This window comes from Oncorhynchus mykiss, chromosome 15 (assembly GCF_013265735.2).
Source record: "Oncorhynchus mykiss isolate Arlee chromosome 15, USDA_OmykA_1.1, whole genome shotgun sequence".
Taxonomy (NCBI): Eukaryota; Metazoa; Chordata; class Actinopteri; order Salmoniformes; family Salmonidae; genus Oncorhynchus; species Oncorhynchus mykiss.
The window spans coordinates 28,613,903-28,634,397 of record NC_048579.1 but is presented as its reverse complement, the minus strand read 5'-3'; the positions used below and the strand labels follow the sequence as shown (position 1 = coordinate 28,634,397).

Genomic DNA, 20,495 nt, shown 5'->3' with positions numbered 1-20,495 from the left:
GATGAGACAGCCTATAGGGAGGAGGTCAGAGTCCTGGCAGTGTGGTCTCTCCCTCCCTCAACGTGATCAAGACTAAGGAGATGATTGTGGACTACAGGAAAAGGAGTACCGGGCATGCCCCCATTCTCATCGACGGGGCTGTAGTGGAGCAGGTTGAAAGCTTCAATTTCATTGGTGTCCACACCACCAACAAACTATCATGGTCCAAACACACCAAGACAGTTGTGAAGAGGGCTCAACAACACCTATTCCCCCTCAGGAGACTAAAAATATTTGGCATGTGTCCTCAGATCCTCAAAAAGTTTGACAGCTGCACCATCGAGAGCATTCTAACTGGTTGCATTACCGCCTGGTATGGCAACTGCTTGGCCTCCGACCGCTAGGCACTACATAGGGTAGTGCGTACGGCCCAGTACATCACATGGGGCCAAGCTTCCTGCCATCTAGGACCTCTATACCAGGCGGTGTCAGAGAAAGAAAAACATTGTAATTGCCAAAGACTCCAGCCACCCTAGTCATAGACCGTTCTCTCTGCTACCGCACGGCAAGAGGTGCCGGACCACCAAGTCTAGGTCCAAAAGGCTTCTTAACAGCTTCTACCCCCAAGCCATAAGACTCCTGAACAACTAATCAAATGGCTACTCTGACTATTTACATTGTCCCCCCATCCCCATTTTTGCACTGCTGCTAATTTATGTTTATTATCTATGATGATCACTTTAACTCTACCTACATGTACATATTACATCAATTACCAAATTACCAATTACCAATCAATAACCTTTGCCCCCGCACATTGACTCTGAACCGGTACCCCCCTTTATATAGCCTCGCTACTGTTATTTTATTGTTGCTCCTTAATTCTTTTTTATTTCAGTTTATTTTAGTAAATACTTTCTTAACACTTATGTTTCTCAAACTGCATTCTTGGTTAAGTGCTTTTAAGTAAGCATTTCACTGTAAGGTTGTATTCGGCATGTTGACAAATACTATTGTGTTTTATTTTATTTGAAATGGATATCTAGCAATGATCAACAACCAACTTGACACAGCTTGAAGAATTTTGTGCAAATATTGTACAATCCAGGTGTGCAAAGCTCTTAGATACTTACCCAGAGAGACTCACAGCTGTGATTGCTGCCAAAGGTGATTCTAACATGTATTGACTCAGGGGTGTGAATACTTATGTCAATGAGATAATTCTGTATTTAATTTACAATAAATTTGCCAAAAATTACCAAAACATGTTTTCACTTTGTCATTATGGAGTTTTGTGTGTATTTGGGTGAATTTAATTCATTTTAAATTCAGGCTTTAACACAACAAAATGTGGAATATGTCAATACAAATGTGTTCCACATTTACCAACCTGCTACCATACAGTTTAGATATTGACTAGTCCTGGTCCAGGGCGTAAGTCACATTTCTACATTAAGTCAGTCAAGGAACGTGCACCAAGGCCCTGGACCAGAGCTCGATATTAATATAATCAGGATGACGTAAAAATGGTCAGAAAGTGAAAAGGAAACAACATTCCCACAGACCAATTCACACACACACACACACACACACACACACACATACACACACACACACACACACACACACATACACACACACACACACACACACACACACACACACACACACACACACACACACACACACACACACACACACACACACACACACACACACACAGACAGAGAGAGCACAGTCATTTTTCAGTCATGCAAAAGCGAAAGCGGTGTTGCATGCATGGTGGATGTTACGGGGCCCAAGGGAAAGGAGGTCTTCGTGCCATGGGGTTCGGTTTAGAGTTTGGGTCTTTCTGGCATGGAGCCACAGTGAGGCCCTGGGTTGTGTATGTGTGATGGCCATGGCAAACAGATTCGATTCAGAGTAGAGCCAACACTCAAACTTCGGTGCCAATGTCCGCCATGGGTCGGCCTTCTCTCTCTGCAGTGTGAATATGGGCGATTCGTGGAAATAGTTTCACTGAGACACGTAGCCTGTGGAGAAAAGGCTCTGAAGTCCTATGGAAAAGATAAGCAGATTGTTGTTTTTTTTGTTTTGTTATGTATGCACTGAAACGGTAATCTCTAGTCAGCTGTGCAGGTGAGGTGTGGATGACGGCAGGCTTAATGGTCGATATTGCAAATAGGCTAATTGGATCTAAGATGACTGCTGTCTACAGTCATATAAATAGAACAAAATCCTTGGGTTAATGCGAACACATCACGCTCGACCGCACGGCGCTACCAAGTCTGCTGCTTCTGTTTTCTCTCATCTCTCAAGGTAAACGTACGTTTGTGCCATTCATCCTATAGCATGCTCCCATCACGTGTTGTAGCTTTGCTTTCTGATTGGTTTCTGGTATGTATTGAGTAAGTAATTAGGCATGTATGTAGGCTACTATGGATGCTGGTATGCAGGATCTCTGTTCGTATTGGCAATAACTGATGACTGATATTCTGGTATGAGAAAGGTATGGTGTGTTTTGTGATGTGTTTCGCTGTTGCAGTCTTTTCTATGGATGATATTTTTATTATACTGAAATAGAGATTATTGTCAGTAGGAGGAAAACTCTTTTATGTAGTATTGAGTGGCTATCAGGGTTGGAGTCAATTCCAATTTAATTCCAGCCAATTTAGAAAGTAAACCAAATGTTCCTTGTTGAAAAGCATAGAAGAGAATTGGAATTTCAGCGTACTTCCTGAATTGATTGGAAGGGAAACAGAATTGACCCCAACCCTGGTTGCTATTCAGTTTACCATGTTGTTTTCCAGCCACTATTCAGTTACTTCATTTGCATTTCAGTGGAGAGAGACAGATGAGTTATTTTGTGAAGTTGAACATACATATTTTAAGTATAACCCATCTCTAACATTTGAACAATAAGCATAAATAGTCTATTGAGCTATTGATTATTCCCATCCGTTGCCCTTCATGGCTTCGAAATCATTGGCATCTTTTCACCAATCCTTTGAATGCTTAAGATATTTGCACCCCCTGGTGGCAGACAACGGGATCCCTACGTCATGTCAGGTGTCTATTCAAATCCTCTTGTCTGTGAAGATCAGGCAAGATCCAGAACTGTTGATGAATCAATGACTTCCAGGAAGGTTCCGTGAGAAAAAGTCATCTCAAAGTCCACAGCCGGCAGAGCCACGATCATCCGGAGGCCCCATTGTGACATGCCTACGGGGCCAGTCAAGAGAGCACGTTTTTTCTGTATCGCTCTGACGTCAAGTCCTAATATTTAACCAATTGGTTGTGTTTCAGAGCTGCAGCCTGTGAGAGTACGCCAGTGAAGATGAGAGCGCTGCTGATTCTCACCCTCTACATTTCATCTCTTGGAGTCCTGCACTGTGGCCCCGACCCCTCTCCCACAGAACTGAGTGAGGATGTTCTCCAGGGTGAGTTTCGAAATGTACTATACCACATGCAACGTTCTTCACCTTTATCTAACATGTGACGCTCAGCAAAGCCTTTTATCCAAATTGACTTACAGTAGTGCATGCAAACATTTTCATATTCCTTGAACCCACAACCCTGGCATTGGAAGGACCATACTTTACCAGGACTATCGGTGTCACATAATGGCAATCAAAATCAAATCAAATCAAATGTTATTTGTCACGTGCCGAATCCAACAGGGGTAAACCTTGAAATGCTTACTTACAAGCACTTAACCAACAATGCAGTTCAAAAAACAGAGTATTTAATCAAATAAACGAAAGTAAATATTAACACAATAAAATAACAATAACGAGGCTATATACAGGGGGTACCGGTACCGAGTCAATGTGCGGGGGGTACAGGTTAGTCGAGGTAATTTGTACATGTAGATAGGGGTGAAGTGACTATGCATAGATAATAAACAGTGAGTAGCAGCAGTGTAAAAACAAAGGGGGTGTCAATGTAAATAGTCTAGTGGCCATTTGATCAATTGTTCAGCAGTCTTATGGTTGGGGATAGAAGCTGTTAAGGAGCCTTTTGGACCTAGACTTGGCGCTCTGGTACCGCTTGCCGTGAGTTAGCAGGGAGAACAGTCTATGACTTGGGTGACTGGAGTTTGGGCCTTCCTCTGTCACCGCCTAGTATATAGGTCCTGGATGTTAGGTATCTTGGCCCTAGTGATGTACTGGGCTGTACGCACTACCCTCTGAAGCGCCTTATGGTCAGATACCGAGCAGTTGCTATACCAAGTGGTGATGCAACCGGTCAGGATGCTCTCGATGGTGCAGCTGTAGAACTTTTTAAGGATCTGGGGACCCATGCCAAATCTTTTCAGTCTGCTAAGGGGGAATAGGAGTTGTCGTGCCCTCTTCACAACTTTCTTGGTGTGTTTGGACCATGATAGTTTGTTGGTGATGTGGATACCAAGGAACTTGTATTTCTCGACCCGTTCCACTACAGCCCTGTCGATGTGAATGGGGGCTTGTTCGGCCCTCCTTTTCCTGTAGTCCACGATCTCCTTTGTGTTGCTCACGTTGAGAGAGAGGTTGTTGTCCTGGCACCACACTGCCAGGTCTCTGACCTCCTCCCTATAGGCTGTCTCATCGTTGTCGGTGATCAGGCCTACCACCATTGTGTCGTCAGCAAACTTAATGATGGTGTTGGAGTCGTGCTTGCCGCAGTCGTGGGTGAACAGGGAGTACAGGAGGGGACTAAGCACGCACCTCTGAGGGGCCTGTGAGTTGAGGATCAGCGTGGCAGATGTGTTGTGGTCTACCCTTACCACCTGGGGGGCGGCCTGACAGGACGTTTTTGTCCAGGTGGGAAAGAGGCAGTGTGGAGTGCGATTGAGATTGCGTCGTCTGTGGATCTGTTGGGGCGTTATGCAAATTGGAGTGGGTCTAGGGTTTCTGGGATGATGGTGTTGGTGTGAGCCATGACCAGCCTTTCAAAGCACTTCATGGCTACCTACGTGAGTGTTACGGGGCTGTAGTCGTTTAGGCAGGTTACCTTCGCTTCCTTGGGCACAAGGATTATGGTGGTCTGCTTGAAACATGTATAAGGTATAAGAGACTCGGTCAGGGAGAGGTTGAAAATGTCAGTGAATACACTTGCCAGTTGGTCCGCGCATGCTCTGAGTACATGTCCCGGTAATCCGTCTGGCCTATATCCAGATGTTTTCTCTGTTGGTTCTGGGTCCAGGGCTGTCGAGGGATGGTGAGCGTTATGTTGACGAGGAGATGAAGAGAGCCTTGTTTGGGGTGAAACGGATGAAGGAGGTGATGGAGAAGAACCAAGAGAAGCATGAACACCTCATGAAGACCCTCAAAGAAAGTAGCGACAAGAGGAAGGTAAGCCATTTCACAGACACAGCCGTGCACATAAAATCATCATACAGTAACATATACAGTGCATTCGGAAAGTATTCATAGCCCTGGATCAAATTGGTTTTTCCCCCTTCATCATTCCGCACACAATACCCCCAAAATGACAAAGTAAAAACAGGTCTGTAGAACTTTTGTCATATCCAATTGGTAGTTATAAGTCTTATCCCATCGCTGCAACTCCCGTGCGGACTCGGGAGAGGCGAAGATCGAGAGCCGTGCGTCCCTCGAAACACAACCCCGTCAAGCCGCACCGCTCCTTGACACCACGCACGCTTAACCCGGAGGCCAGCCGCACCAATGGGTCAGAGGAAACAAAGATGAATGGAGCAAAGTACAGAGAGAATGGGTGAAACTCATTCTTGCATTGTTATACCCAAGAAGACTTGAGGCTGTTATCGCTGCCAAAGGTTCTTCAACAAAGTACTGAGTAAAGGGTCTGAATACTTATGTAAATGTGATATTTCAGGGCCTCCCGAGTGGCACAGTGGTCTAAAAGGCACTGCATCGCAGTGCTAACTGCGTTACTACAGATCCCGCTGAAGTTTTGGTACCCTTCCCCAGATCTGTGCCTCGACACAATCCTGTCTCGGAGTTCTAAGGACAATTTCCTCTACATCATGGCTTGGTTTTGGCTCTGACATGCACTGTCAACTGTGGGACCTTATATAGACAGGTGTGTGCCTTTCCAATGTCCAATCAAATGAATTTTCGACAGGTGGACTCCAATCAAGTTCCAAACTTCTTCCATTTAGAATGATGGAGGCCACTGTGTTCTTGGGGACCTTAAATGCTGCAGATCTGACTTCCTCATACACAGAAACCCATCACACATTTTCTGCCTCATAAAAAAAGGGTCATACAGAGACCACAAAGCAGACACTGAGTTGTGGATGTGGACTTAAGGAGGGCGTAGACTACAATTTTAAAAAAACTGTTTTTGCATTGTCATTATGGGGTATTGTGTGTAGATTGATGAAGGGAATTAAAAAAAAAATCAATTTTAGAAGAAGGCCCTAACTTTACAACATGTGGAAAAAGTCAAGGGGTCTGAATACTTTCCGAAGGCAATGTGCAAGGTACCATGATAATAACAAATCACAGATTATTATCTGCATATGATTTAGGCAGTGAAAGATAGCACTTGGTTGAACACACCACAGCATTTAAGGCACGAGACAATTTGCGTTAATGTAACTCTATTAAGCATATGTACAAATATGTAAGTTATGCTCTTCCCCGAGGATAAGAATGTCCTCCAAATGAATAAATAACGTCATATCTGATTATATCATCAATAAAATAAACCCCACTGTAAAAAATTCATCCACGGTGAGAGATTGGAGTCCAAAAAAGCATTCATCATCCTGAATCTAACGGGCTGTGTCCCAAATGGCACCCTATTCCCTATGTATTGCATAGGGTTTAGGGTTCCATTTGGGATGCAAACAGGCTCACCATCTTCTACATGCCGTACACTGACACCAACGCTCTGACTTCCCCACACACAGACACCCATCGCATAGTTCCTGCCTCATAAAAAAAAGCTCATACAAAGCAGACAGTGAGTTGTGGATGTGGACCTAAGGAGGGCGTAGAGTACAGCCCAGTCAGGATTAATGGGCTGACTGTAGATTTATGTCTGTGTTCTGCATTCGTTCAGAAGGGAGGGTACTGTGAGCCAGGGCCTAGGAGGACCGCTGAGCTGAAGGGGCCTCAGAACCACATCCTCCTCTTTCTCTCTTCATTGACCACACATTCACCCTACACACTGACAGAGATTAGTACAGAGGTAACCAGGAAGAAATTGAGAGGTTACAAGGACCATTAGGCATGGTTATATTAAAATGCAGCACAGTACTTTTTCATAGTTATGATCATTGAAATGTGCTTCCATTAAGTCAGTCCAGTTGATCTTGCCTGTTAATACCTCTAAAGAACACCCCAGTTTGCTATTGAATTTACAATTTTGGCTGCATTTTAGTTCCCAATATGGTCTATTCCATATTGGAGGGGGGAAATGCAAAACGAACCCAAGATCTGCATCTAAGGGCAACTACAACTTACTCTTTATTTTACTGAAGGGGGCAGTGCAACTGGCCACAGAGGCGGAGCTAAAGCTTCAGAAGGCGGAGGAGCAGTGCCATCATTCGCTAAAGACATCATTTATGGAGTGTCGACCCTGCCTGGAAGACACGTGCAAGACATTTTACACCTCCACCTGCCGGAGAGGCTTCTCCTCCTTCTCTTTCAAAGTAAGGCCTTTATATCTGCCTTCAAGGCCCCTTACACATCCACGGCTGCATTGACCCATGTCTTATCAAGTAGGCCCAAGATTGGTACAAATTCAGCTCCATTTAGGTATTTGGTTCTCTTCTGCTCACAGGTGGAAGAGTTCTTCAGGAAGTTATCCTCTCAACTGGAAACTCCAGACCAGGTTGTCAATCAGAACCAAGATAACCTGAACCAGACCCAGAACTCGGACGATCCAGATCTGGAGCTGGTGCGGCTGAATGCCTCCTTCAGTCAGATGCAAGGGAAAATGAGCTCCCTGCACAACCGGAGCACAGAGCTGGTCAACAACATGCACAAAGAGTTTGGCCATGGCTTCTGGGTGGCCTTCACCACTAAGCTGAAGCCCAAGCCCCTCTCCCCCACACAGGAGTCCCCTAGTGGGGTCTTCTTCATGGGCATGGGCCGCCTTGGCAGCATGGGCCTAGATGATGTGCTGGAGGAAGTATATGACTTTGGCCGGGCGGTAGTGGAAGACTTCAGCGATGCAATGACAGATGTCTTGGACGAGATGCAGGAGGCTGTAGATGAGGAGTCTTGGCAGCAGAGAGGTATCCAATGATAATAGCCATTCGATACACATTCAGACTACTGGCAAATTTGATCATTATCAGATTTGTCAGGAAATACAGTATCTATTTCATATACCATTATATAATGTAGAGATTTCAAGATCTAAGTACTATAGTCAACGATTGTATAGTATGAAGATGCCTAGAAACTGCTCCTCCAATATAAATCCCAGATTGCGCTTGTAGGCGATGTCATGGCAACGTTGGCTAGCTAAGCTCATGCGCATAAACACGTCATCGTGTCTAACTGTCATTCTCGCACCGAACTGCTCATGTGCAGGCCGTCAAATCAGAGGCATCCCTTTCATGAGGTTGGAGTAATAACATGTTCAGCTACGTAAGACATTGACTCGAATCTAGTTTGTGCCTTTAGATTTAGAGAAAAAATAACAACCAATACTTTCTCCCATTGACTTCCCAAACCCCTGATTGGTCTGTCGAGTCTGCTTCGCAAAGTGTTCCCAAAATAATTTCAATGTTGGGCCTCTGGGTTTAGAAACTCTGTGCTATAGTTATCACATTGTGGTGTCTCTCTAATTTGATACAGCTCTGATGATGTTTTCCTGTGTGCTGTACCCCTTTCCAAAAACACAGAGTCCTTCCCTAGCTGGAGCTGGGTCCCAGTTCCATTCCCAGACATGTATCTCTGTAGACAGCTCCGCAGGCAGGTAGCAGAGTGCTGGCAGCTGCAGAGACTGTGCGAGTCCTGTCAGGACACTTTGGTGAAAGGTAAATATTGATGATCATTATTGAACTCTCATTGAATTAAAAGGTTGCCTGTCCTATTGGAACACATGGTTTAAATTACACATTGCGCCCCTTGGGGATTCCCATGAAATGGTGTTCTACGGTCTAGCTTCTAGACTGTTAACTTAAGTGTTTGACCATGCCGTTGTGTAACAGAGTTGGTCTCAATTTGCAAATCACTAGCTTTTCTAGTGTAATTAGCTAAGACAGGGACAGGTAAGGAAGCTTTACTGTTACGCAAGCACAGTGTTATAGGGGGGAATGGGGTAAGTTGAGCAAAATTGGTAAATTGAACTACCCTTGTTTCTAGGAAACCATATGCAGTGGGGCAAAAAAGTATTTAGTCAGCCACCAATTGTGCAAGTTCTCCCACTTAAAAAGATGAGAGAGGCCTGTAATTTTCATCATAGGTACAATTCAACTATGACAGACAAAATGAGAAGAAAAAAATCCAGAAAATCACATTGTAGGATTTTTAATGCATTTATTTGCAAATTATGGTGGAAAATAAGCATTTGGTCAATAACAAAAGTTTCTCAATACTTTGTTATATACCCTTTGTTGGCAATGACAGAGGTCAAACGTTTTCTGTAAGTCTTCACAAGGTTTTCACACACTGTTGCTGGTATTTTGGCCCATTCCTCCATGCAGATCTCCTCTAGAGCAGTGATGTTTTGGGGCTGTTGCTGGGCAACACGGACTTTCAACTCCTTCCAAAGATTTTCTATGGGGTTGAGATCTGGAGACTGGCTAGGCCACTCCAGGACTTTGAAATGCTTCTTACGAAGCCACTCCTTCGTTGCCCGGGCGGTGTGTTTGGGATCATTGTCATACTGAAAGACCCAGCCACGTTTCATCTTCAATGCCCTTAATGATGGAAGGAGGTTTTCACTCAAAATCTCACGATACATGGCCCCATTCATTCTTTCCTTTACACAGATCAGTCGTCCTTGTCACTTTGCAGAAAAACAGCCAAAGCATGATGTTTCCACCCCCATGCTTCACAGTAGGTATGGTGTTATTTGGATGCAACTCAGTATTCTTTGTCCTCCAAACACGACGAGTTGAGTTTTTACCAAAAAGTTATATTTTGGTTTCATCTGACCATATGACATTCTCCCAATCTTATTCTGGATCATCCAAATGCTCTCTAGCAAACTTCAGATGGGCCTGGACATGTACTGGCTTAAGCAGGGGGACACGTCTGGCACTGCAGGATTTGAGTCCCTGGCGGCGTAGTGTGTTACTGATGGTAGGCTTTGTTACTTTGGTCCCAGCTCTCTGCAGGTCATTCACTAGGTCCCCCCGTGTGGTTCTGGGATTTTTGCTCACCGTCCTTGTGATCATTTTGACCCCACGGGGTGAGATCTTGCGTGGAGCCCCAGATCGAGGGAGATTGGTGAGATCAGTGGTCTTGTATGTCTTCCATTTCCTAATAATTGCACCCAAAGTTGATGTCTTCAAACCAAGCTGCTTACCTATTGCAGATTCACTCTTCCCAGCCTGGTGCAGGTCTACAATTTTGTTTCTGGTGTCCTTTGACAGCCCTTTGGTCTTGGCCATAGTGGAGTTTGGAGTGTGGCTGTTTGAGGTTGTGGACAGGTGTCTTTTATACTGATAACAAGTTCAAACAGGTGCCATTAATACAGGTAACGAGTGGAGGACAGAGGAGCCTCTTAAAGAAGAAGTTACAGGTCTGTGAGAGCCAGAAATCTTGCTTGTTTGTAGGTGACCAAATACTTATTTTCCACCATAATTTGCAAATAAATTCATAAAAAATCCTACAATGTGATTTTCTGGATTTTTTCCCCTAAGTTTGTCTGTCATAGTTGAAGTGTACCTATGATGACAATTACAGGCCTCTCTTATCTTTTTAAATGGGAGAACTTGCACAATTGGTGGCTGACTAAATACTTTTTTGCCCCACTGTACAAAATGTCTAATTTCACCAAATATTTAGGAAGAGGTTGTCAATTCATGGAATTTGTGAAGGAAGAAACCACATGGAAAAGGTTGTAACAAATTAGGTCCAAAAACCGATTTTCACCAAGTCAAATTAATATATTGTGTTAGAGGTTTCATGATGCTTGTATCTAAACCAAAGTAGATAATTTAAAGGTTGTTCTCTAGATCAGTTGTGGTCTCTATAAACTTAAATATGAGGTACCTAAACCTAGCATGAAATTGCTTCCTTGTAACTGTGTGGGCTAATATAGTCAAAATGTTTGCCTTACGGTAAATTGAGCCAATGGCAAGTTGAGCAAATTGAAGTGTTTTCTTTTCAGTTGTAATGCAAGGCATTATCGCTGGGATATGAGATAACAACAGGGCCTGGCCTATGTTAAAAGTGTTTTTTTTAAAAGTTAAATCTGTGTTAACAGCTGCTTAAAATGATTAACAGACAAAAACGTGATTGTGTTGAATTGTGTTTGGGAAAGAAAGATAGACATGGTTTTAAAAGGTAGTGGTAATATTACATTTAGTACAGAAACGTGTAGGCGGCTTAACTTACCCTGTCCAGCGGTAATGTTTACATACATTCACAAGGCTGCAGGCCCAGACGGCATCCCCAGCCGCGCCCTCAGAGCATGCGCAGACCAGCTGGCCGGTGTGTTTACGGACATATTCAATCAATCCCTATACCAGTCTGCTGTTCCCACATGCTTCAAGAGGGCCACCATTGTTCCTGTTCCCAAGAAAGCTAAGGTAACTGAGCTAAACGACTACCGCCCCGTAGCACTCACTTCCGTCATCATGAAGTGCTTTGAGAGACTAGTCAAGGACCATATCACCTCCACCCTACCTGACACCCTAGACCCACTCCAATTTGCTTACCGCCCAAATAGGTCCACAGACGATGCAATCTCAACCACACTGCACACCGCCCTAACCCATCTGGACAAGAGGAATACCTATGTGAGAATGCTGTTCATTGACTACAGCTCGGCATTCAACACCATAGTACCCTCCAAGCTCGTCATCAAGCTCGAGACCCTGGGTCTCGACCCCGCCCTGTGCAACTGGGTACTGGACTTCCTGACGGGCCGCCCCCAGGTGGTGAGGGTAGGCAACAACATCTCCTCCCCGCTGATCCTCAACACTGGGGCCCCACAAGGGTGCGTTCTGAGCCCTCTCCTGTACTCCCTGTTCACCCACGACTGCGTGGCCACGCACGCCTCCAACTCAATCATCAAGTTTGCGGACGACACAACAGTGGTAGGCTTGATTACCAACAACGACGAGACGGCCTACAGGGAGGAGGTGAGGGCCCTCGGAGTGTGGTGTCAGGAAAATAACCTCACACTCAACGTCAACAAAACTAAGGAGATGATTGTGGACTTCAGGAAACAGCAGAGGGAACACCCCCCTATCCACATCGATGGAACAGTAGTGGAGAGGGTAGCAAGTTTTAAGTTCCTCGGCATACACATCACAGACAAACTGAATTGGTCCACTCACACAGACAGCATTGTGAAGAAGGCGCAGCAGCGCCTCTTCAACCTCAGGAGGCTGAAGAAATTTGGCTTGTCACCAAAAGCACTCACAAACTTCTACAGATGCACAATCGAGAGCATCCTGGCGGGCTGTATCACCGCCTGGTACGGCAACTGCTCCGCCCTCAACCGTAAGGCTCTCCAGAGGGTGGTGAGGTCTGCACAACGCATCACCGGGGGCAAACTACCTGCCCTCCAGGACACCTACACCACCCGATGTCACAGGAAGGCCATAAAGATCATCAAGGACATCAACCACCCGAGCCACTGCCTGTTCACCCCGCTATCATCCAGAAGGCGAGGTCAGTACAGGTGCATCAAAGCTGGGACCGAGAGACTGAAAAACAGCTTCTATCTCAAGGCCATCAGACTGTTAAACAGCCACCACTAACATTGAGTGGCTGCTGCCAACACACTGACACTGACTCAACTCCAGCCACTTTAATAATGGGAATTGATGGGAAATGATGTAAATATATCACTAGCCACTTTAAACAATGCTACCTTATATAATGTTACTTACCCTACATTATTCATCTCATATGCATACGTATATACTGTACTCTATATCATCGACTGTATCCTTATGTAATACATGTATCACTAGCCACTTTAAACTATGCCACTTTGTTTACATACTCATCTCATTTGTACATACTGTACTCGATACCATCTACTGTATCTTGCCTATGCTGCTCTGTACCATCACTCATTCATATATCCTTATGTACATATTCTTTATCCCCTTACACTGTGTACAAGACAGTAGTTTTGGAATTGTTAGTTAGATTACTTGTTGGTTATTACTGCATTGTCGGAACTAGAAGCACAAGCATTTCGCTACACTCGCATTAACATCTGCTAACCATGTGTATGTGACAAATAAAATTTGATTTGATTTGATTTGACATTCTGATTATTTCCAGGGATACACAACATCCTGACATACATGTAGACATCTTCGTTATAAAGAATACTATATTTCCCTTGACAGAGTTGATGCTGAATGTAAGAAATTACTACATTTCTCCCCACTCTCCCCTTATCTGTATCATGTTCCCCCAGAGTGTCCCAGTGTTAGGGAACTCCACTCTGCGCTGGAGGAGACCTACCGGCTGCTCAACACGTCTCGTCTGCAGTATGAGGAGATGCTGCAGGTGGTCCAGAAACACACGGATGACACACGCACCTGGCTCAGCGCCATGGAGGCCAAATATGGCTGGGTGACGCAGCTCACCAATGGCACCCTGGGTCCTCAGTACGTCTTCGGTGTGAGCGCGGTAAGTTCACAGTACACACGTATAATGGTTGTCCCTTTGTACCTCTGATGGTGATGATGATGTTGTTGATGATGATTTCAGCCCTTTAGAAAAAAAAAAAAGAATATTATTTTCATGATTACTGTGTTGTAATATGTTTCCAGGTGGTTCTACAGGTGAGGGATAACGGGTTTAAAGGTGACACCAGAGTGGTGTTGAACATCCTGAACTCTCCTTCATTAACCCTCTCCGTCCCAGCAGAGCTAGAGGTGCAGGACTCTGCCTTCATTCAGTATGTGGCCCAAGAGGCCCTGGCCCACTACAAACAGTCAAAGGTAAGTATAAAGTCTGCAGCTAGGCAAAACTACATGCCATGATCACAGTACCCAGACAATTACTTATAATTTAAATGTCTCATACAGTATGCTATAGGCCCAAGCTAGTTATACATGACAAAAGTAATGGGTTGTATCCTGCATTGTTTCTGATCCTTTCACAGATATGAAGTAATCTGAGGATTTTGCAAGCTGTGCTATTCATAAGCCTCAATTTACCATTGTGTGTCTACCAGTTCCTTGGAATGAAGCATTATGTTTAAGGTTGTATGCAACATTTGGTCGAGCTACGAGCTATACTCTATACACTAAGTGATGGAATAAAATAATGTAAGCAACATGTGTTTGATCAACTTTTACATTTTACTGATGATTAAACTGTGACTGTGAACATTTCCATGGATATTTTTATTTATTTATGTTCGTACATCACTCGTTTCTGATCACTCGTCTCTATATTCGCGGCATATAGAGAGGCGGGGATTACCTTTTGCGCCTTTTTTCCCCAATCTCCCATTGGTCCAGTTGTAAAACCAAGAATCACGCTTGCCCTCGTCTTTTACTTGATTGGAGGAATATCTTCTATGTAGGTGTGTCTTCGAGGGAAAACCAAAATAAACCAGGAAATGTTCAATTTAACACAGGAGTAGAAGAAATCAACCACTGCATGAATTGTGTCAGTATTTTTTGTTGTTGTTAAACCAACCAACAAAATGCCTGCTACTTCTGATATACACACAGCGGAACCTTGTAATAACGAAGAGCCTAAGAAGGCAGATAGTCAGGTGGGACAAAGTTCGTTCTCTCTCTTCTGTGATGAACGCGGGTATCTGAACCAATGTGAATACATTTTGCAACATGGACATCGAAAGGGAGACCGAACAGGAACGGGGGTCATCTCTGTTTTCGGTTCACAAACGAGATACAGTCTCCGGGGTAAGTCGATTTAACTAATGTTAAGTATGTGTGGGAAGTTGTGCGTAGACGGTTAATGCGCGATTAAAACATATGTAATTTTCCCGCCATGGCGGGAATTGCACAACCTAAGTTGAACGTTGCCTTCTTAACTGGCTTTGCATGGGACCTCTGTTCAAATGACTAGCTTTTTTTTTCCGTTTATCATTCCAGATCAGTTTCCTTTGCTGACGACGAAAAGGGTTTTCTGGAAAGGAATTCTCGAAGAACTACTGTGGTTTATCAAAGTAAGAAGGAAGCCATGTCCCCCGAAATAATGCATCAGTGACCACGTTTACATGCACACCAATATCCAGAAATTATTCGGAATACTCAAGTATTCTGTTTTTTGAGTTGGCTAATATTAACGTCATATCCCTTTAACAATGACCGGAATACAAGCTTTCCCGGGTTATGTAAAACTAGGAGAAAATGCCTAGGATATGGTGCTTTTTAGACGGGGAAACTCATGTAAACATCTTATTCGGTTTACTGTTTTACGCGGTCTGCGCAGGCTCCGGTTGCATAAATCGTGCCATCGTCACACAACACCCTAGACTGCGAACACCCGTGACTCAAACGTCATCGCACAACACCATAGACTGTTGGCAGTCTGGTGACGTTTCCATCTGATTGTCAAAACAAATCACTTCAAAAAGTAGGCTAGCTGTGCAGTTAGATCCACCATTAATAATGGCATTTATTTTTCTGATATTCCATACGGGACCTTAATGCATACTGGCTATTTTCACCCCCAATAATTAACTACATTTGTTAGGCCATTTGTTTGTCAACTATAGTTAAATACACGCAGCTTCTATTCTGTCATAACTTGTTGCCTTGTAAGACTAGTCCTCACCAAAACAATGTCATGCATCGATAGAATGAATGCATTAATCTAGTTAACACAGGTGAAGTTGTCTATTTCGTTTAGGAACCGGGAGAAAACGCCAACAACTCAAACCGTGGAAAGATTGGAGCTGTGTAAAATGTCCAATGCCGTCAGTTTGATCGGTTTTAAAGAAACACGTTTCTGATAAGACTTCAGTTCGTCTGGGACGCATGTTTTATGTGGTTGAAATACAGTCTGTGTGCATAAGTGTCGAAGATAACACTCGAGATGCTGAACAATATTATTTCTTCACTCCTGTTGCTGAGAAAATGATTATTTGTTGTATCCATTATTCTGCAAGAGTGAATATTATATTTCCCTACATGTGAAAGGTTATAGGCCTACAGCCAGTGTCCGTCCACACTTCAGTTTTCTGTTCCATTTTACCCATATGAAGTTCAATTAGGAATATTCTGTTTATTCACGGATACAGGGATACTCGTGAACGGGATATCACATGTGCATGTAAACAGATATTCCTGAATCAGATCTTAAGCGCGATATGAGCTGCTATCTGGAATACTGTATGCATGTAAACGTGGTCACTGTTATAATGCATTGAATTGAATGTTTCCACTAGATGGCGCGCCATACCAATACATCGGGCAGAGACCTTGACGGATCTTGTTCTGTGTGTTTGCTGTAGGGCTCAACAAATGCCAAGGAGCTCGCAGAGAAAGGGGTGAAGATCTGGGATGCAAATGGATCGAGACAGTTCCTGGACAAAATGGGGTTTACAGACCGGGAGGAGGGAGACTTGGGACCCGTGTACGGTTTCCAGTGGAGGCACTATGGTGCAGAATACAGCGACATGCACAAAGGTCCATCACCCTGACATGGTGTTGTAGGATTATGTTGTGTTTCAATCCAACCAATTTGAACTGTAGTGCTTAATTCTCTTGCCTAATACTTCACTTTGTAGATTACACAGGACAAGGTGTGGACCAACTACAGATGGTTATTGACACTATCAAGACTAATCCAGAAGACAGGAGAATCATAATGTGTGCATGGAACCCCAAGGGTATTTGACTAAAATATCCCATTCTGATTTTGCACAGACATTTGCAGTAATGATTTCAATGTGTATTCCACACTTAACAGTCAGTGTTGGTTTGTATCGCTCACACCCACTCCTGTGCTGTTCTCAGACCTGCCCCACATGGCGCTGCCCCCCTGCCATGCCCTGTGCCAGTTCTATGTCATTGACGGGGAGCTGTCGTGCCAGCTGTACCAGCGCTCGGGGGACATGGGCTTGGGAGTGCCCTTCAACATCGCCAGCTACGCCCTCCTCACCTACATGATCGCTCACATCACAGGACTCAAGGTGGGGCAGACACTGGTTTAAATATCCTACTCTCAACACCTCCCTTCCTTTGACTAAAAGCAAAGAGGAAATTTTAATAAGGGGTGTAGTAAATTTAAGAGATTTCTTGCCTTTTTTTCCCCCTTTAGCCTGGGGACTTTGTGCACACTCTGGGAGATGCTCACATCTACAGCAACCACGTCGAACCCCTCAAAGTGCAGGTAGGTTCATGACCCGATACAGCAACACGGGCAACTTTGACATTGAGATATACACTGCAGTGACAGGTGTGTAATGCTACAGCCAATGAGATGTGTATGCATACAGTACCAGTTAAGTTTGGCCACACCTACTCATTCAAGGGTTCTTCTTTATTTTTTACAATGTAATAATATTGTCCATTTTGATGTTGTCCGTCAACGGATGACTCCCATTTTAAGAACCATTGTCTCGATCTATAGTTTTTGGACACAATGTCTGGCCGCAGCCTAAACGTGATGACCCTTCCCTTACAGCTCCAGAGAGAGATTCGGCCCTTCCCCAAGCTGAAGCTCCTCCGGACGGTTGAGAAAATAGATGACTTCCGTGCAGAAGACTTTGAGATTGTTGACTACAATCCCCACCCCACCATCAAAATGCAGATGGCAGTTTAAATGGGCTTCAATTAACTAATATATGGGGGGTTGTCCTTTTTAATTGATTTAAATATTCAGGTACAGTCTACCTGTTGCCTTTTTTTTTAAACATTTTTTTAGATTTTATTGTGTATTTTGTTTGTCATGTGATTATTTTTTTTTTGTAAATAAAGAATTTATACATTTAGTTGACTTGTTAGTTGGCACAGAGCTTGGAAACATGTTCTAATTATTAAACAACAATTTATTGAGACCGAACATTAGATTACAGATCTAGGATCAGCTTACACTCCCCCAGTCATAACCTTAACAATTCGTGAGGGGAAATTAATAACGGACCCAAGATCCACTTCTAGGGCCACTTCACCCTACTCCACATTCCTCACGGGTCCAGGAGCTTCTTCCACATTTCTGAAGGGTATCAGTGTCTGCACTGAGTCCCAACATCTCACTGGAGTAGCCTGGATCCTGATGGAACAATGACCAACAGAAATGATGGTCATTGTGATCATTATGATTAAAACATACCTTGGGAGGCATGTAGTGGGTGTTCTGAATCACATGACTTAAAGTGTTCATCCTGAGAAAGACTGGAACAGAATTAATTTCAGCTCCTGACCCCAGGTCAAATATTAGTTATAATCACATGGATTTAAAGTAATTATGGGAGTCATGGTTATATTGAATGTTTTGTCATTGTGGCTGGAATATTACCCTAAGTGACAAGAGTGAAAGGAAGCCTCTACAAAATACAAATATTCCAAATTATGCATCGTGTTTGCAGTAAGGGACTAAAGTAAAACTGCAAAACATTTGGCAAATAAATTCACTTTGTCCTGAATACAAAGTATTATGTTTGGGGCAAATACAACACATCACTAAGTACCACTCTTCATATTTTCAAGCATGGTGGTGGCTTCCTGTTATGGGTATGCTTGTCATCTGCAAGGACTAGGGAGTTTTTTTTAGGATACAAATAAATGCCATAAGCACAGGAAAAATCCTAGAGGAATACCTGGTCTGCTTTCCAACAGACACTGGGAGACAAATTCACCTTTCAGCAGGACAATAACCTAGAACACAAGGCCAAATATACTCTGAAGTTGCTTACCAAGACGATATTGAATGTTACTGAGTGACCTAGTTACAAAATCTATGGCAAGACTTGAAAATGGCTGTCTAGCAACAACCAACTTGACAGAGCTTGAATTATGTTCAATGATTAATTGTACAATCTAGGTGTGCAAAGCTTAGACATACCCAGAAAGACTCACAGATGTAATCACTGCCAAAGGTTATTCTAACATGTACTGACTCAGGGTTGTAAATTAAATATTTCATTTTCAAAACATTCACAAAAAAAAATCTAAAAACATGTTTTCACTTTGTCATTACGGGGTATTGTGTGTAGATGGGTGAGAGAGAGAAATCGATTTAATCCATTTTGAATTCAGGCTGTAACAACAAAATGTGGAATAAGTCAAGGGGTGTGAATACTTTCTGAAGGCTCTGTATCTATGTCAGTCTGTGTCTCTCTGTGTATGTTCCTATAGTTGTGCACTGCATTGAGGTTTACTGCATCCAATGGCGTAACAGATTAGATTTACAAGTGTGTTGTTGGGTCCAATCATCTACCGTATGAGACTTCACTGGCAAATGTCATTCTCTAGGTCAGCCCCCACAGTCTTGCACTAAATGATGGATGGACCAAGTTCAAAGTGATGGTGGGGGCTGACCTTGAGTCTCATACGGCAGATGATTGGACCCAACAACACACAGGTAAATTGAATCTGTTATGCCATTGGATGCAGTAAACATCATAATGCAGTTGATTGGACCAATTCATCCTGCAGCCAATTGTCTTCTCTGTTTAAGACGATTGATGCCAACCAGAGTTTGGACGTAGGTGACCTGGGGGACCAGGCTGGCTGAGTACAAACCCATAGGGATCAAAGAGCCCACCTCCCCCGACAACATCCTGGGACATGCTGCCATCTCCAAGGTGGTAAGGGGAAGTGAGAAGGATCTGAGGCCTGGGCTCTTTCTGAATGTGTCTTTCTGTGATTCCTCACATCCTATTTCCTCACTTCCTTCTCAACTATGTTGGAGAAGGTCCAAGGTCTTTCCACCCGGACCTTCTTCAAAAACCTTTAAAAAAAAAAAATGTTTTAATGTTTGCAAATATATTAAAAAACTAAAACAGAAATACCTTATTTACATAAGTATTCAAACCCTTTGCTATGAGACTTGAGGAACGACAATGGTGTTGATCCATCCTCAGTCTTTTCATATCACAACCATTAAACTCTGTTTTAAAGTCAAATCAAATCTTATTTGTCACGTGCCGAATACAACAGGTTACCATGCACCGAATACAACCTTACCGTATAATGTTTACTTATAAGCCCTCGGCCTCTTGGTGAAATCCGTGAGCACTTTCCTTCCTCTACGGCAACTGAGTTAGGAAGGACGTCTATATCGTTGTAGTGACTGGGTGTATTGATACACTATCCCAAGTGTAATTATTAACTTCACCATGCTCAAAGGGATATTCAATGTTATATTATATCAATGATATTCAATTAACCCATTTACCAATAGGTGCCTTCTTTGCAAGGCATTGGAAAACCTCCCTGGTCTTTGTGGTTGATTCTGTGTTTGAAA

At 43.5% G+C, this 20,495-nt stretch overlaps 2 protein-coding genes across 2 annotated transcripts; both read left to right on the top strand.

Annotated features, from left to right (window-relative positions):
• Positions 1 to 1,877: 1,877 nt before the first annotated feature.
• LOC110489945 (clusterin-like protein 1) lies at positions 1,878 to 14,560 on the top strand. Its single transcript, XM_021562974.2, has 9 exons — positions 1,878 to 2,298; positions 3,286 to 3,419; positions 5,164 to 5,312; positions 7,430 to 7,600; positions 7,732 to 8,188; positions 8,804 to 8,938; positions 13,516 to 13,730; positions 13,874 to 14,044; positions 14,209 to 14,560. Exons 1-9 carry the CDS (start codon positions 2,228 to 2,230, stop codon positions 14,212 to 14,214), a joined length of 1,509 nt encoding a protein of 502 aa, XP_021418649.2. The 5' UTR covers positions 1,878 to 2,227; the 3' UTR covers positions 14,215 to 14,560.
• Positions 14,561 to 14,646: 86 nt separating this feature from the next.
• On the top strand, positions 14,647 to 17,931 carry tyms (thymidylate synthetase). The gene is made up of 7 exons (XM_021562975.2): positions 14,647 to 14,980; positions 15,173 to 15,246; positions 16,537 to 16,711; positions 16,813 to 16,914; positions 17,042 to 17,217; positions 17,346 to 17,417; positions 17,712 to 17,931. Exons 1-7 carry the CDS (start codon positions 14,758 to 14,760, stop codon positions 17,847 to 17,849), a joined length of 960 nt encoding a protein of 319 aa, XP_021418650.1. The 5' UTR covers positions 14,647 to 14,757; the 3' UTR covers positions 17,850 to 17,931.
• Positions 17,932 to 20,495: the final 2,564 nt, after the last annotated feature.

Coding starts and splice junctions, on each gene's coding strand:
- LOC110489945 (XM_021562974.2), top strand. CDS start 2,228: ATGCGAACACATCACGCTCGACCGCACGGCGCTACCAAGTCTGCTGCT. Junction 5,313..7,429: donor AAAGTAGCGACAAGAGGAAG/GTAAGCCATTTC, acceptor ATTTTACTGAAG/GGGGCAGTGCAACTGGCCAC. Junction 7,601..7,731: donor TCTCCTCCTTCTCTTTCAAA/GTAAGGCCTTTA, acceptor TTCTGCTCACAG/GTGGAAGAGTTCTTCAGGAA.
- tyms (XM_021562975.2), top strand. CDS start 14,758: ATGCCTGCTACTTCTGATATACACACAGCGGAACCTTGTAATAACGAA. Junction 14,981..15,172: donor AACGAGATACAGTCTCCGGG/GTAAGTCGATTT, acceptor TTATCATTCCAG/ATCAGTTTCCTTTGCTGACG. Junction 16,712..16,812: donor ATACAGCGACATGCACAAAG/GTCCATCACCCT, acceptor TTCACTTTGTAG/ATTACACAGGACAAGGTGTG.